At 39.3% G+C, this 13,522-nt stretch overlaps 2 protein-coding genes across 7 annotated transcripts; one reads left to right on the top strand and one right to left on the bottom strand.

Annotated features, from left to right (window-relative positions):
• Positions 1–4,778: 4,778 nt before the first annotated feature.
• Positions 4,779–7,400, top strand: LOC121774652 (putative nuclease HARBI1). Of its 5 annotated transcripts, XM_042171506.1 has the most exons (6): positions 4,779–5,138; positions 5,452–5,968; positions 6,045–6,270; positions 6,368–6,652; positions 6,731–6,813; positions 6,945–7,400. In XM_042171506.1, exons 2-6 carry the CDS (start codon positions 5,543–5,545, stop codon positions 6,963–6,965), a joined length of 1,041 nt encoding a protein of 346 aa, XP_042027440.1. In that variant the 5' UTR covers positions 4,779–5,138; positions 5,452–5,542; the 3' UTR covers positions 6,966–7,400. The 5 variants fall into 5 exon arrangements, 3 of the variants coding, with proteins under 3 accessions (XP_042027440.1, XP_042027438.1, XP_042027439.1); XM_042171504.1 differs by having other exon boundaries at positions 6,368–6,813; XM_042171505.1 differs by having other exon boundaries at positions 5,443–5,968; positions 6,368–6,813.
• Positions 7,401–8,030: 630 nt separating this feature from the next.
• LOC121774185 lies at positions 8,031–9,441 on the bottom strand. 2 transcript variants are annotated; one of them, XM_042171101.1, is made up of 4 exons: positions 9,409–9,441; positions 9,248–9,296; positions 8,790–9,145; positions 8,031–8,713 (listed from the first exon to the last, which is right to left on the bottom strand). In XM_042171101.1, exons 3-4 carry the CDS (start codon positions 8,829–8,831, stop codon positions 8,108–8,110), a joined length of 648 nt encoding a protein of 215 aa, XP_042027035.1. In that variant the 5' UTR covers positions 8,832–9,145; positions 9,248–9,296; positions 9,409–9,441; the 3' UTR covers positions 8,031–8,107. The 2 variants fall into 2 exon arrangements, with proteins under 2 accessions (XP_042027035.1, XP_042027036.1); XM_042171102.1 differs by having other exon boundaries at positions 9,248–9,427.
• Positions 9,442–13,522: the final 4,081 nt, after the last annotated feature.

The raw sequence follows: 13,522 nt of genomic DNA, 5'->3' as shown, positions 1-13,522 counted from the left end.
GCTTCGCCGCACCGATAGGCATGCCGACCTATAGTGCGACGGTCATCAGCGCGCCGGCAGAGGCCGGACACTTTTTTTTATATAATTATTTTCAAAAAATTTATTATAAATACCACTCATCCACACACATCTTCACACACTTCACACTCCATCCATTCATCCACTCTCAAAATTTTCACTCTCTAAAAATGTACGGTGGAAACGACAAATCACCCGGCTCTGACGAATATTTGGTCCCAATACTTTTTTTAATTATTTACATTCCGATAATTTTAATTAGAATTGAATTAAAATATACAAAAAATAAAATAAAATGAAAAGTGGCTAAAAAAGTGTCCACTATTGCTGCGGACACTTTTTTTTGGACGCGGCGGACAAATACGAAGTGGCTGTGGACAAAAAAAGTGGCGGGGCTATTGGAAGTGTCCACCTTATAGTGACATTTTTTAGCCACTTTTCACTTTAATTTTTATTTTTATGTTTTAATTCAATTATAATTAAAATTATCGAACTACACATAATTAAAAAACGGCTATAATAAAATAAATTAAAATTGAACACTAAATTTTCGTCGTATTAAAGTAATGGAAAAATTATACAACGAAAATTTAATCTATAGAAAATCACACAAGTTCTTCACGCTGCGCCCCCTCCCCTACATGCCCATACCTCTTCAATCAAATCGGCCTGGAGGGTGGCATGTACTGTGCTCCTGCGCATATCAGTGAAACGTTGGAGAAAATATTCATTACTACGTGGTACACCCATATGTATCGGTACAGAGGCAACACCGTGACTTGAACTTGCACCATCTTCCGGTGCCCAGCGCACTGCAACAAATCCTTCATCTTCTATTATCATATTGTGCAATATGATACATGTTAACATAATATTCCCAACATCATCTTCGTGCCAAACTCGTGCCGCGCACCGTATAATGGCCCATCGCACTTGGAGCACACCAAAAGCTCACTCAACATCCTTCCTAGCAGCCTCTTGTTTTCGTGCAAAATATTGTTTCTTCGGTCCAACCGGTTGGCGAACTGTCTTGACGAATACGGGCCAGCGAGGGTATATCCCATCTGCCAAATAGTATCCCCTGTGGTACTGCGTTTGATACGTGCAGATATATGAGAATATCCCTCATATCATTATTTTGGTTAATTAATGATTTACCGTATCTTTTCGTATATGATTATGATTATTTTCTTATTCCTTAAGTTAGGGTATCCACTATTATAAATAGTGGACATTGTTATTCATTTGGATCAATCAAGAAATAAGATAATTTACGCATTTTACTTTCTTCTTCTCAAAAACCCTAATTCTTGTCGTGTGCGATCGACGGGCAAACGATTCCCGCGACCTCACGGAAGAGTTTATCAACGGTTAAAGAGATTATCCTTAACAGCGTTCTGTTGGCTACGAAGCTGATTTCTGGACCCTCCTCCCGGCACTCATCATTGAAGAGAGACAATGACTACAGAACGTTGATGTCGTTGTTCGAACCTGCAACACCGAAATACGCATGCCAGATCCGCAAACGGTAGTCAGCAACAGATTCCAGAATCATCGATGGACCTTTGCTTTAGAAACCAGTAGTGAACTGACCTTTCCACTCCACCGGGCGGTTTTTCCACTCCCAATGCATGCAATCGATGCTACCTAACATCCCTGGGAAACCGTGCACCAAACCGTGCATATCTAGCAGTCTTTGGCACTCATCAGAGGTTGGCTTTCGTAGGAACTCCGGACCAAAGATTTCCCGGATCCCCTTACAAAACTGCTTGAGCACCGTTAGGCTAGTCGTCTCACCCATCTGTAGGTATTCGTCGAACATATCAGCCGGTCCGGCATAGGCGAGCTGCCTAATTGCAGCGGTGCATTTCTGAAAAGTAGACAGCCCGATCCGGCCAGTGCAATCACTCCGGAGGGTGAAGCACCTGTACCGCTCCGCCAAATTCGTCGCTATATGAGTGAAGAGCCGTCGCGATGGAAAATCTCGGGTGGGTAACGGGGTTATCCACAAAGTAGTCTGCCATTAGCCGCTAGTGCGCTCCGCTATGATCTCGTTGGATGGTTCGACGATGAGTAATCGCACGAGGGAGCGCGACCTCCGCCAATTTCGCCGCCCGCGCCGCATCCTCCTCGCCGGCTTCCCTCTGTCCTCTTGAATCAGAGAATTCCACTCGTCATTCCACAAATCGTCCATTTTTAATATCAATGGAGTCCACAAATTTTAGTGAGAGAAATTATGAATAAAGAATTGGAATGGTGTGAAAATAATAAGGGAAATGAGGTGTATTTATAGGTAAATTAAATAAATTTTTAAAAAAACAAAAAAAAATTGTCCGCCCCCTACCGGCGCGCCGCTCACCACCGCTCCCGGCGCGTCCTCAGCGCCTAGTCGCTGATCGCCCTTCCGCCCCAAAAAAAGCGTCCGCACCGGGGCGGGCGCTTCTTTCGCTATAGTTAGCCGCGGCGGCGGTTTCGGGGTGGCCGGCGCGCCGCCCCTATAGTGGATACTCTTAGGTGTGTTTAAGCATGTCCTCAAGGATATGCTCTCTTCACCTAGGGACAAGGGCGGAAACAGGAAAAAAAATTGATAAGAGCGGTGATTTCTAAATTTGATTTTAAAATATATTTTTAGATTGCTTATAACATTTATAACAACTTTTACACTATAGTTTACATTAAATTTGGATAATTTTCAAAATTTATAAATGAAAAATGTTTAATTTTTTTTATTGAGGCTATAGCCCCTAGTCCCTTATGCTTGGGTGTGCCCTTGCTTTGGCTTTTGTGTGTGTTTTGTGTTTAGTGTTTTGTTGTTGATAGTTTATTCAGTTTTCCTCCATATCAATAAAATTATAAACTATTTAGTAGAACATTTCTTTCTTCAGTTATATTCCATATTTCAATTAGTTGTAATTATTATACTCCCTCCGTCCCATAAGGATTGTCTCACTTTGACCGAGCACGAGTTTTAAGAAATTAATGAAAAGTGAGTTGAAAAAGTTAGTGGAATGTGAATCCTACTTTTATATATTAGTTTTATAATAAAATGTGAGTAGGAATGAGTTAGTGGAATATAAGGTCCACTACAAAAAATGGTAAAAAATAAAATGAGATAAATTTTGTGAGACGGACGAAAATAAAAAAAATGAGACGATATTTGTGGGATGAGGGGAGTATCAAACTTTACCTCAATCACTCAAATTAATTGACCACTAATTCAATAGACCTCAATTTTGTCAACATCTATAATTACGTTTCTGACTTTTGAGAGCACTTATTAATTTAGAGCATCTCCAATGCCCGGATGTCCCACTCGGACATCCACTAGGACTTCCCAAAAACATCTCCTTGCACGTCACTAAGACTTCCCATCTCACTGCCACATCACTAGGACTTCCTCTGCACAATCCGCTCTTCCCACTAGGACTTCCCACAATAAAAAAAAATCACAAATTCACAAATAAAGCAATTTATGTTTACGGAAATAAAATTCAACGAGCCGTATATATAGAGTTTAAAAAAAAAAATTAAATACCGGACGTCCGACCCACGCCACAATGGCGGACGTCCACCCGCCCGTCGCCCGCACGTCCGAGGACATCCGACGTCCTTACGGGACGTCCGTATCCGACTTGCCACGCCGCAATAGTGGACGTCCCGGTCGCCCGTCACGGATGTCCGACCGGACGTCCGCCATTGGAGATGCTCTTATAGGGCATGCTTGCAGTTGTTGTCATCGTAGTAATCCTTCCATCCTATTTGAGATGACATTTTCATTTTTAGTTTGTTTTAAATAAGATGATATATTTATTTTTTTAGAATTCTTTTCTCTCCAATTAATACACTCAATCACTTTTTCTCACTTCTATTAAAATATTTATCTTTTTCTCTCTCTATTTTAATACTTTTACCCACAATTTTTATATTCAATTAAACACATTAACCAATAGCTCCTAAAATTCAGTGCCGACCAAGAAATGTGTCATCTTAGCCGGGATGGGGAGAGAGTATTATTTTATGTTTGGTTGTAAATCTAATTGTTTGAAAGTGTGAGGTGATAGGAGATGAAAATGTGATACTACTAGATTTTAATTGACCACTCATGCCTTTCTCCATTGCTGTTAGAGATCGAAGTGAAAATCTGAGTCAATATAGATAGCAGAGAAAGAGAAAAAGTCAGGTGAGTGCAAATCATACGCTTTTGCATGTTAACTTTCACACGATTTTGCCGGGTTAGAGGTATTTGTTAGAGGATTGAAGGGCGATCGATTTAACAAATCATTCTAAAAATAGGCAAAAGAAGAGCGACTGGAATGCCGTTGAAGAGCTTTTGACCAGAAACAAAGACTTGGCCAAAACCGCCATAACGGAAGGAGGTGAAATCGTGCTGCACATAGCCGCGCTCGAAGGGCATACAAAATTCGTCTCAAAATTATTGGAAATTATGGAAATAGATGACATGGAACGCCACTGCACTTTGCTTTGCAGCTGCAGCTGGTCACACTAAAATTGCTGAAATTATGTTACAAAAACACCCAAAATTGGCCAATATGAAGGGTGAAAATGGAGTTTGGCTACTCTATATGGCTGTATTGCAAGGATTTGGAGAAATGGCTGACTTTCTCTACCATCAGTCAAAAATCGGATCGTGGACCCCACTAGAAAAAATTAATTTGTTGACGTCATCAATCGACTCCGAATTGTTTGGTATGTGTTGATTTTTTGTCGATCAACTAAAAAATCTCAAACCACTAAGGCTGTGTTTGGTAGTAGCCAGGAGCATGGTTAAGCCATTTTATCTATGCTCTTCTCTTCGTTTGGTACAAAATTAGGAAACCCATAACGGACTCAGATAGAGCTCCGTTCCGTCCAAAAACCACTGTTCCACCCCAATTTTTAACATCTCGATTTGCTGCGGATAAATTTTATGCCTCGGAATCTACAACAAGCAGCCAGTTATTTGACCAAAATATCCCTTCTCATTTACTCTATTTTGTGATAAATTGAATTATTTTCTACCGACAATTGAACACCAAATTTGAAATAAAAACCCTCATCTCCTCAATTATTTCTTCATCGCTGAAGAAGACGGAGAGAACCCCACACACTTGGAATTCTAGGTAATTCTCCAAACTTTGCAATTTTGTTTCCCATGTTAGTATATTTCGTCTATTTACCGGAGCTTTGAGTTCTGTTTTGAGTTCATGGGTATTTCTTCGGTTTTGAGTTCTGTTTTCTTCTTTGTATGGTCACATACATGAACATCTTGGGTATCGCCTGCTAGTACGAAGTTTGTGGGTTATGGATTTGGTTGTTTTGTTGATTTGCCGAATTTTTGCCCAAATTGCAATTTCTTTGTGCACTATGTTATTTATTCACCCAAAAACCCTCATATTCCCAACATTCGGATATGTTGCCTGTGAGGTCTGGTAGTCATGAACGTGACGCTGTGTCGCTGGTTGTGGAAGAGTATCAGGAGGTCAATCGTGTGAAACGGCTGTTGTTTATAGCTATTCTGGAATGTATGCGCGACTACAGGTCACTTCGTCAACGAAGATTAAATGTTCGGCCTTATCGAATATTAGAACGTGTTCCGGCACAAGTCGCCCACCTAACGCGGCTGGTAGGCCTTACTGACGTTGATTGTATAAACAATCTTAGAATGGATCGTAATACATTTGGTCGATTATGCATTCTACTACGCGAGCGGACTAGCCTGATTGACGGAAGGTGGGTTACCGTCGAAGAGCAGGTTGCAATGTTCCTTTGTGTTTTGGCGCATCATAGCAAAAATCGCATTGTGGGCTTCAATTTTCGTCGCTCTTTGCAAACGATATCACACTACATTCACTCAATTTTGAGTTCAATCTTGCAACTTCATGGAGATCTGCTGGTTACACCAGAACCTGTAAATGATGGTTGTACAGATCCACGGTGGAAGTGTTTTCCGGTAAAGCTTATTCGGTTGTAAACCCCGTTCATTTCAGTCACTCTATTAAATTTGAACACATCTTTTCATATTTTAGGGTTGCTTGGGTGCTTTAGATGGCACATATATAAACGTGACAGTGAGCAATGGAGACAAAGCAAGATACCGAACTCGGAAGGGCCAGATATCCACGAATGTACTGGCAGTTTGCGATAGAAAGCTTCGTTTTGTTTATGTTTTATCTGGCTGGGAGGGCTCAGCCGGTGATTCACGAATCCTAAGAGATGCAATCAATAGACCAAATGGGCTTAAAGTCCCAAAAGGTTATATTATGTCTTTCAATCCCCTTGTCTACTCTTTCTTCTACATACCAACCCTCATACACCATTCTATTGTTTGACATAATATTGCCTCTTTTAGGAAGCTACTACTTGTGTGATAATGGGTATGCGAACAGCGAAGGATTTCTCACACCGTACAAAGGTGTGAGGTATCATCTCAAAGAATGGGGGCCCAATGCTATTCGTCCACAGAATCCAACTGAATTATTTAATATGAGGCACACGAAAGCACGGAATGTTATCGAACGAGCATTTGGTGTGATGAAAATGCGATGGGGAATTCTCCGTTCCCCATCCTACTATCCGATTCAAATACAAAACAGACTTATAATGACTTGTTTCTTGCTCCATAACTTCATCAGAGGTCAGATGGACTCTGATCCATTTGAAATGCAGCTTGAGCCAGAGAACTTATCTGGGGATGATGTTCTTGAAAATGCAGAAGTAGATTTCGTTGAGTCAGTAGATCCAACAGCAGAGTGGAATCAGAAAAGGGACAACCTTGCCATATCCATGTGGAACCAAGTTAACCATTTATACATTTGCATGTTTTTATTGAATTGATATGTGTTGTTGAGTTGACTATACTTCAGTAGTTGATATTTGTTTTCAGCCTCCAAATTGAATGTGTTGTTTGGTTCCTTTTTGTTGTGTAGGAGCATGGAGTTGAAGCATGACACCGCCGCGGAGGGGCCACCCTGTGCGTGTGGGGCTGGTACCATGTTGTTGCTACGCGCAGGGGAAGCTGCAACTCATCCTGGCCGTTACTACTACAAATGTCCCCATTATGGAAAACATGTGAAATCCTTTATTTGGTGTGATGATTACCAGATCAGGACAAGAAGTGCTACTGAGAGGGTTACATCGGGGGCTCGGGAAGTGTATGTTGATCGCCTACTCCATATCCACGTCGTCTTCATGTTTATGGCTGTTGTAATATTTTTATTTGGGATTGTAATTGGCCGCCTACTTTAGCAACTTCTATTTCTTACTATCTGGTAGTTTTTGAATGGATTGTAATTGACTATTCTATACTTTTGTTATATGTAGTAGTCACGCAGACAATCTACTTGTTCTGAATTCAATTGTAGTATGATGTTAGTTTGATGTTATGTTCATTTCAACAAGTTATTTTGAATTTTGAGTATAACTTTGATGTTATGTTCATTTATGATGCAAAAGTATCATTTTATCATCCAAAAAATCTAAAACTATCATTATTAAACAAAAGTATCATTTTATCCATTTGAAACTATCATTTTGTCCCGTCAAAGTATCATTTTATGATGCAAAAGTATCATTTTATCATAAAAAAATCTAAAACTATCATTATCAAACAAAAGTATCATTTTATCATTTGAAACTATCATTTTATCCCCTCAAACTATCATTTTATGATGCAAAAGTATCATTTTATCATCCAAAAAATCTAAAACTATCATTGTGTGATTAATGATGGTATTATTAGAGGATATTATGTGTTCTGATTGCTTAAAGTCTTATGTATACCTATTTACCACTTTGTGAACCAAAAAAAAGATGAAATCATACTACACATTCAGAACATATCACATACAAAAACTTAGGAAACTTCATTACTTCTTTCCTTCCTTACATAGGATACCCTAAGTACTATGAAACTTCACTATGTGGTCCTCGATATATGACTGCAAGTCCCATCCTAGTTACTACTATTTACAAGACAAAAGCCATTGACCACATCAGAAGAGGGATTACTTGCAATAGCCATTACATACATATATGTTAAGACAAAAGCCAAACTACTAGATCAAACCAAGTGAAGTGAACACCCAAGATACTACACCTGCCCAGCTCGTTTCTCGGCAAGCACACGAAGTGCATATGCAGGACGAGCAATTGGCGGCATCCCCATAAAGAAATCATGACGAGCCGGGTTAGCAACAAGAACTTCACCAATGTCAAAGATGTCCAGCATTGAGAGACCATCAATGGTGCTCAGAACCTCATATGCATCCTTTCTCGCCTTGCTCAGATCCACCTCGTACCCAATCCTCGTGGACAACATCTCTAGGCGTGTGTTGGAGTCATCATGAATCTGCTTCAGTAAATCCACCATTCCACCAATATGGGTGGAAAGTTTAGCCCTCTTTGCCTTTTTGGATGTTACTGGGGCACCACGGTCCACCCCCTCGGGGCTTTCCCCTGCAGATTCTGATACAGCTGTAGCCGGAGATCCAAGGTTTCCCCAATTTTCATCCAACGAGCCTACATAGTCACTATCAGGAGTTGGTGTAGGCACATTTGCCCGGACTCTGGCTCTGATCGCAGCGTCAGAGATGTCTTTAGCGCTGGTCCCGCTAGCACGATCTTTACCAAAGATCTCTTTCCAATCATCCCACAAGGGCCAAGGTCTGTTCCTAATGAAACGGGCGTGACTGTCAACCTGTAATAATTAACCAACTGTTAGAATTTGTGTGTATACTATATCAATGTGCCAATGTGAAGAAGATGAGACCTACCCGTATGATATGCTCCCACTGCTGATCATCACAATCAACCATGAAATCACCACGCAAGTTGAACCCCACGCCACTGTGGTTCAGCACCCCTTGAAGGCTATAGTAGTTTTTTTTCCAAGCGCTAATTTTGGATGTGATGTTGGGGTTCACCTTCAAATCAGTGGTAGGGAACTCACGTCGGAGAGCCTCTTCTACCTTTGCAAGGTACCCGGCTCTAAATCCGTTATCGGATTTCTAACCTAGTGCAGCAAGATCTTTCAGCGTGGAAATCAGAATTTCCTCCTCCCTCCGCGACCACACGCGACGATGACGTTCGACACCCCTTTGCATAGCAGCCCTGCCGAGTCCAATGCCAGCTACAAAATCGACAAACATGAAGGAAAACATAGTATACTTTACACGTCGCTGATGAAAATATTAATCAATCCATGATTCATAATTAAATGACGGGAATCTACCTTGAGGATTAACTCTTCCACCCAAATCCATGCTCGCTACTACAATCCCCTGAATATAACCAGCGGCACATGCCGAAAGATATTAGAAAAAAACAGAACTTAGTCCCAAATTAGGAAAAATATCAGTCCATAACACAGCAAAGCGTTGGAGAAGAAATTACTGCAATAATGCTTCAAAGACCAAGAATGTTCACCGCTACGCTGGAGTGATAGTCCAATGAGACAACGGTGTTAAATAGGCGCTCCATAAAAGCGCCAAAATTTTGATTTTTTCCCCAGCTAATAAAATTCCCGCCTGGGTTGATGAATAGGCGGAAAAAGAAACCGCCAAATTTTTTGTTTTGTCTTACCACCAAAAAATGAATTCCGGCCACTGTGATTTGCAGCCAATAATTAAATCCCACCAAGGGTATTTGTCAAATACGATACGACTCCCCAATTCACTACCAAACATCTGATTATTTGTATAACTGGGTCCCGCAATTCATATCAAACAGTGGATAAATTTGAGTTGACATGAGGGAATAGTGCAATATGTATAATTAACTAACTACATGTCATCTAACCTGTCAGAATACCAAACACAGCCTAAAAGTGGTGTGCCAGAGTATAATAATTGCTTGTTAAATAAGTACTCCCTCCGTCCCGCACTACTCGCACTTATTTCCTTTTTGGGCGTCCCAAGTTACTTGCACTCTTTCCATTTTTAGTAAAAAATTTCACCTACAGCCGTCATTTTTGACTTTCCTATACACTCATTCCTTAATCTCCGAGCCGAAAAGGAAATGAGCGAGTAGCCCGGGACGGAGGGAGTATAATGTATGTATTTGGATTTTTTTTTTTCAGATCTAGCTATAAAGATTTTGGACGAAGATAATACATTGGCGGTAGCAGAAGATAGCAATGGCGAGACACCGTTGCATGTGCTTGCGAGGAAGCCATTGACATTTTCTCATAACAATGACCAAGGATTCTGGGCCAAGATTGGTTAGTATAATTTTGAATCTCATAAATTTTATTCTGACCTCGTCCCACAAAATTAGTCTTCGTGCCTCAAACTATAAACTTCACTTGAACTTGTCTAAAGCCTTTTCTTTTATTAGAGTAACCTATATATTAAGACCGTTACCCTTTAATCCACTACCAAAAAAAATGAAATCAATGACACTCAACAACTATATGTTCTGTCGGTCAAACGTTTTAAACTACTCCCTTCGTACCCGACTTAAAAAATCATTTTGATTTTACACTAGTTTTAAGATTTTGTTTGATTTTGTGAAAAGATGAATGAATAAAATTTGTGGAATATATGTGTATTAGTTTTATACTCTCTTCCTCCCACAAGAATATGCATTTTTGGATGGACATGAGTTTTAATGCACAATTAGTAAAGGAAGATATAAGTAGAAAGAAAAAGTAATTAAAGTATTATTAGTGGAGAATGAGTCTCCCCTCACTAGAGAGAGAAAAGTTTTCAAATTTGGAAAGTGCATATTTTTATGGAACGGACTAAAAAAGGAAAAGAGTGCATATTCTTGTGGGACGAAGAAAATAATGTAGAGTGAAAGTTAGAATTAGTGAAATCTGAGGTAGCATTATAAAGTGAAAGCAATTGAATGGATCTTTAAATGTGGACGTTCCAAAAAGCAAAATGGATCTTTAAATCATGGACATGGACCATGTTACCTATTAATTATGGATTAATACATATTGAGAAATAATTTGAAAAAAAATAATACGAGAATGAAATGATGGTATGAGAGAGAGAACGGCGGTTTCTCTAGAAGAGAAACCGTGAGAATGATAATTTTAATTAATTCTTCATTCTTAATTATAATGAAATACTCCACACATATTTATAATAAGTATGGTACAAAAAGATTTCTTAAAATAATGGAAATAAATCAAATTCTAACAAACTAAATCAAATAAAATCTAATCCTATAACTAAGGAAATCAATCAATAAAGGTATCAAATACTAATATACAAATGATTAACTAAACTCATGCTTAAAATATATGAATATATCCGTATCAGACCATTTGTAGACAAAGTACATAATTGTGAAAATATTAGTGTATGGAGCAATACATACGAGTAGAATTAAAAAAAAATTTGATGAGACGAAGAGAATATATTTTGATGTAGCCTAAGTAGACCCAAATGCAGGTTGGATCTAGCTAGACCACGCCCTAAGTGTGTTAAGTTTCGGGTCCATCGGGCCAACTCGACTTTTAGCCGAGCAAAACCGACCCATTGAACCACACGAATTTGATATAGTTCATATCAATTTTATGTTTTGGTAAATCAACACATCATTTATTTGGTGTTACAAATCTAAGTTCTCACAAGAGTTCAAATCCACTATATGTATAGTACTATCCTACAGGAAGAAGTCAAAGAATGCAAAGTGTGATGCCTATACGTTAATGGATCGTTTGTGGGATGCTGCTGAATCATGTAAAGAAGACATTGAATCATGTGAAGAAAACAGAAAAGCAACTATAGATTCTTCCAAGTTATTTTTTATAGCGGCAGAATCGGGAAACGATGACTTCTTGGTCGAATTATTCGAACTATAGATTGTTTGGCCGGCGTTCAGAAACAAGAAAAATTCTGAAGGGAAAACGCCTCACGAATTATTCGTATCTGAGCACAAAGAGCTGAAGAAAAAAGCAGAGGAATTCATGAAGCAAACCGCAAAATCGTGCATGCTCGTCGCCACGGTTGTGTTCACGACGGCATTCACCGTCCCCGGCAACAATAGGATAATCACGGTGTTTCCGGCTTCAGAAGTGGTGGTGATGTTCTCGTTGCTCACCTCGATGCTCATGTTCTTGTCATTACTCACGTCTCGTTACTCCGACGAGGACTTCCTCAAAAAGCTGCCCCTTTGTCTGGCGGTTGGCTTGTCATCGCTCTTCGTCGCATTCGTCACGTGGCTGCCGTTTTTCGAGCACGGGTGGCCGGCCATGACACTGCTCTTGATCTTCTTGGTGAGCGCGCCAATGATGTTTATGGTGTTAGAATTTCCTCTGTTGGTGTCTATACTACGTTGTACCTACCACTGCACGGGGTTGTTCCGACCGTACAACCCGTTACATTTCTAGTATACATAGTCCAGTGGCGATGAGACGGTCAACACTGGTCGAATGGTCGCAATGTGTGCTTGATGTCAGATCCAACGACCGAATTTAATGGAGTTTGGACTGGTGGCGCAGTTGATGGACCGTGGACTGACACATGGATCTGCCATTGGTACAAATAAAAATCTCTCTATGTGTATGTGTGTGCGCGCAAACAAGAATATGTTGTACTATTTAGACCACCGAATTTGATGGTTTGTTTTAATCATTTCCTTTATCCCACTATAAGTGATTGATTTTCATCTATCTATCTATACATATATAAAAGTTGAGTTTTGGCCTTGAATGTAAATATTTATGAGTTATAGGCATGAATTTGAATATTTATAAACTTTATGCAAGATTTTCAATAAATCTAAATATTTGGTTGATTAGGATAATTAAATACTATTAATGCATTTATTACCCAAAATTTGTAACTGGCACTAACGATCACTCAATCTTCAAATCAGCAAATAACAACAATTTCGCCCATTTGTACAATTGAAATAAATGGCTAAATTTTTAAACTAGCTAATTTCATTAAATTAAATCAAATATTGGTATAAAAAAATCTCAATAAATACTCTTTACAAATAAATTCTGTGAATCAAAATTCCAAAATTTCTTGATTTAATTTATTATAAATTAAATTGTGCTCACTAAATAGAGAAGAATGTGAAAGGAGAAGAATACCAAAAGCTACAAAATGTTGTATAAATACCAATTCTATTAATCAAAAGTCTCTCATGACCGTGGTGGAAGAAAAGTGTTGCCGGCGATGATTCTCATGTGTCAAACGAGAAGCATTCCGTACTACACGACTATCGACAACCGAGTACACTAACACTACACATCATCCTAAACTTCTAGCTTCGGTTGACGATAGTTCTACTGAAGTGGTAAAGGGCGACAGAAGAAGTAGACTGACAGTCGTGCGAGAGATGGTGATAGTTGAAGAGCGGACCGGAGGTGATGGTAGTAAATAGAGGAGGAGGTAGAGCAAAAATCAACGGAAAAGTTTCAAAGTAAAAATAGAGAGATGCGCTCAACTCTTCTCTACAAGGGTTTTACAAATATAATACAAATAGAGATATTTAAATTACATCTTTCTAAAAAAATATCCTGCCAATTGAAATTTACATCCAT

Source organism: Salvia splendens, chromosome 17 (genome assembly GCF_004379255.2).
Source record: "Salvia splendens isolate huo1 chromosome 17, SspV2, whole genome shotgun sequence".
NCBI classification, from domain to species: domain Eukaryota; kingdom Viridiplantae; phylum Streptophyta; class Magnoliopsida; order Lamiales; family Lamiaceae; genus Salvia; species Salvia splendens.
Note: the sequence above shows the minus strand (reverse complement) of the source record. Positions and strands in the feature narration are given on the sequence as shown.